This window comes from the organism of the source record quoted next, unplaced genomic scaffold (genome assembly GCF_019419815.1).
Source record: "Pyrus x bretschneideri cultivar Hongxiangsu unplaced genomic scaffold, Pyrus_bretschneideri_v1 Contig16, whole genome shotgun sequence".
Taxonomy (NCBI): domain Eukaryota; kingdom Viridiplantae; phylum Streptophyta; class Magnoliopsida; order Rosales; family Rosaceae; genus Pyrus; species Pyrus x bretschneideri.
Genome location: NW_025999457.1, coordinates 1,989,887 through 1,993,188, shown reverse-complemented (window position 1 = coordinate 1,993,188; position 3,302 = coordinate 1,989,887). Strand labels below are relative to the sequence as shown.

At 44.5% G+C, this 3,302-nt stretch overlaps 1 protein-coding gene across 1 annotated transcript; it reads right to left on the bottom strand.

The window, feature by feature from the left end:
• Nucleotides 1-241: 241 nt before the first annotated feature.
• Nucleotides 242-3,302, bottom strand: LOC125467829 (DEAD-box ATP-dependent RNA helicase 21-like). Its single transcript, XM_048580889.1, has 2 exons — nucleotides 1,018-3,302; nucleotides 242-702 (listed from the first exon to the last, which is right to left on the bottom strand). Exon 1 carries the CDS (start codon nucleotides 3,300-3,302, stop codon nucleotides 1,122-1,124), a length of 2,181 nt encoding a protein of 726 aa, XP_048436846.1. The 3' UTR covers nucleotides 242-702; nucleotides 1,018-1,121.

Below are 3,302 nucleotides of genomic sequence, written 5' to 3'. Positions count from 1 at the left end.
CGAGATTAAGACTATAAAGGGCTTGCAAAACCAGAGTAAATAAACAGTTATGCAAAGGTGATATTACGAAATGCAGTTCAACAATACACCACTTTTCAATACCAAAAACATGAAACAATTACAAATGCATACGAATATATGTTAACATCAGTTGGAAGATTAAGCTCATTGGAGGTAAAAGATATTGCACTTATGTACACCAACGTGCTTCAAATGTTATATGCTTCGATTCCTGATCATGTTTTGTAATATCAACATTGTTATTGGTATATTATGTGCTGTCAAGAACTCAAAATTACATTCTATCAAAAGCCAAAACTACAGCAGTAGCTAGCAACGACACTAATTATTTCGACATGGTATTGGTTTGTCAAAATCTTATAACTCTATAAAAGATAACCATCTATTCTTATCCAATACTTACAAACTTAATGTTATGATTCATAAACAGAGCTTTCTTTATTTTCTCTTCCTTCATATTTATTTCCTTGCTAATCACAGTTAATCCTCAATAATACCACATATCAGCAATAACTTAAATCACATACCATAGTAGAAAACAGCACCTTAATACCAAATTGCTTCGACAAATCTAGCATGCACAGAAAAGCGCCAAACCAACCAGTGCCATCCAGCAAGGTGGTCCAGCAGATTCTCGGAGATATGTTGCCAAGAACCTCCAAGGTGGAAGTGACCACCACACTGTGAACATAATACACACATAATACATAACGAGCATACAAGAGTAGCTTTAATGTTTATTTCTGCATACAAATGTGATATGAAAACATCAACAGACAAAGATAGTATTTGAAGACAACCCACTCAAGTGAATGAATAATTTGCAAAACTCAATGATGAGTGAAAAAGTAAACATTCAAACTGATATCGTCATAATTCTAGCAAACATAACAGTTAACAACATTATTCTAGAGCAAAAGAGTCTATGACATCAATTTGCCAATTACAGTACGGCACAAATTTTAGATGAGCACAATCCCATACAAAGCAACTTTCTTCTTCAGTTCCAGCATTAAGCAAAGATGTCTCAGCCACCAAACACCATCACACGGAGAATAAGTTGGGCCCTCCGTCGAAAACTCTGGTAAACTCCTAACTTCTTAGTGAGTAAAAATAGTATCATTACGCCTTGGTGGTCTATCAGGCACTGAACCCGGCTTGAACTTTGAGGCCTCATGTTTCGCCAGTTCAGGAGGAACATGACTATTACTCTGAATAAGCATCTGCTTGAGATCATAAAATACATCTGTGTCATGCATAGTCAAGAATGTTGTGGCCACACCAGTCTTCCCTGCACGGCCAGTACGCCCAATACGATGAGTGTACTGTTCGATATTCCCAGGCATATCGTAATTAATAACATAGGCCACATCAGGTATGTCAATCCCACGACCTGCAACATCGGTCGCAACTAGAACATTGTATTTCTTGGTCCGAAAACCTTCGAGGCTAATTTCTCTCTGCTCCTGTGACTTCCCTCCATGCAAAGTGGTCACACGATATCCATTTTTATCCAAACTCTTAGCAACATAGTCTGCATTCTTCTTGGTGTTAACGAACACAATAGCAGTCTTATCACCAAGTTCGTCAAGCAATCTCTTTAACCTCTCGAACTTTTCTGATTCCTTGGTCATGATTACATTCTGAGTAATTAAATCAGTTGTCTTTCCAGCTGTTCCAATTGTGACCACAACAGGATTCCTCAAGTACTTCCTAGCAAGCCGTTCCACAGCAGGGGGCATGGTGGCACTGAACATATAAGTGGTTCTATAAATCTTCTTCTCATCAAGTTCTTCGTCCTCATTCTCAGGTTTGAAATTGCTGGAGGGCATTGCATCTAAAACACCGACAACCTGTGGCTCAAACCCCATATCAATCATCCTATCAGCCTCATCCAGAACAACATAGTTGCACTGGTTAAGAACAGCATAACGCCTCTCCAAGCAATCAATCAAACGCCCTGGAGTAGCAATTACAACCGCACAGCCTTGCCTAATTCTAAAACCTTGATCCTCGATCGACTGCCCGCCAACAATGGAAACCACTTTGATACCCAAGTATTGCGCAAACTTGTTAGTCTCATCCTCAATCTGTTGTGCAAGCTCACGAGTAGGCGCCATAACAACAGCATAAGGCCCTTCGGCCGCATTCTCCTCACTAATGGGAGGCAACCTCGAAATATAAGTCAACATAGGAAGAACAAAGGCAGCAGTCTTACCCGAACCAGTCTCAGCAATGCCAATAACGTCGCGCTGTTGCATCCCAAGTGGAATTGCCGCCATCTGAATAGGAGAAGGCTTTTTGTACCCAGCTTTCTCCACAGTCTTAAGCAACTCCTCACTCAATTTACTCTCAGCCCAACTCCTCATTGGCCTCGGAATCCTCGACCCCTTGTACGAAATGTTAAAATCCTCCCTAAAAATCCTCCAATCCCTCTCAGTCATCTCTTCAAGCTTCTTATCAGTCCAATGGCGATCAACCCTCATGTCAAAAGTGTCATACATTTCCGCAGCCTCCTCCTTGAGCCTCTGCGCAGCGGCCTCCTCGGGCCTCTCCTCTACGCCGTCCTTCTTCCGAATCTCCTCACGCAGCTCCCTCTCGTACTTCACAGCAAGCTTCTTCTGCTCCCTTCTATCCATCCCGGCTCGAAACCCTCGCCCAAACAAAAGCTGGGCCTCATGAGGGTTTTGGTACAAAGCATTCATATCCCGAGAGGTGTCCTCCGTGTTCTCCCAATCGAAAGAGAATCGGAACTTCTCGCTGGGTTTGATGACTCGCTTCTTGGGCTTCTTCGATCCGAGATACTGCTCTTTAATGGCTTCCAACTCTTTGTCCCGCTCGCGCTCCGCTAATTTGTCTAAGCGGGCACGCTCTCGAGCCTTTGCCTCCTCTTCCCGCTCCCTATCTCGGTCTCGGTCTCGGTTCCGCCGCTCGGAATCTCGTTCCCGGTCTCGTTCCCGGTCACGGGAGTATCGGTCCCTGTCTCTATCCCGGTCTCGGTCCCTATGATCTCGGTCTCTGTCTCTGTCTCGATCTCGGTCTCGGTCAGAATTGGCGGTGGTTGCGGGCGGTGCAGCGTCAGAGGAAGGGCGCGAGTGGGAAAGACTGGAGAGGAGATGGTTCTGGTGGCGCTTTTGATCTTCGGTTTGTTCTTGACGGCGTTGGAGGGCTAATTGCTCGCGTTGGGCTTTAGTTAAGAAAACGGGTTTCTTGGGCGGCAGCGAGGAGGAGGCGGTGGCGGAGGAAGCGGCGATGGGAACGCCATCGGCTGAGCGCTTCAT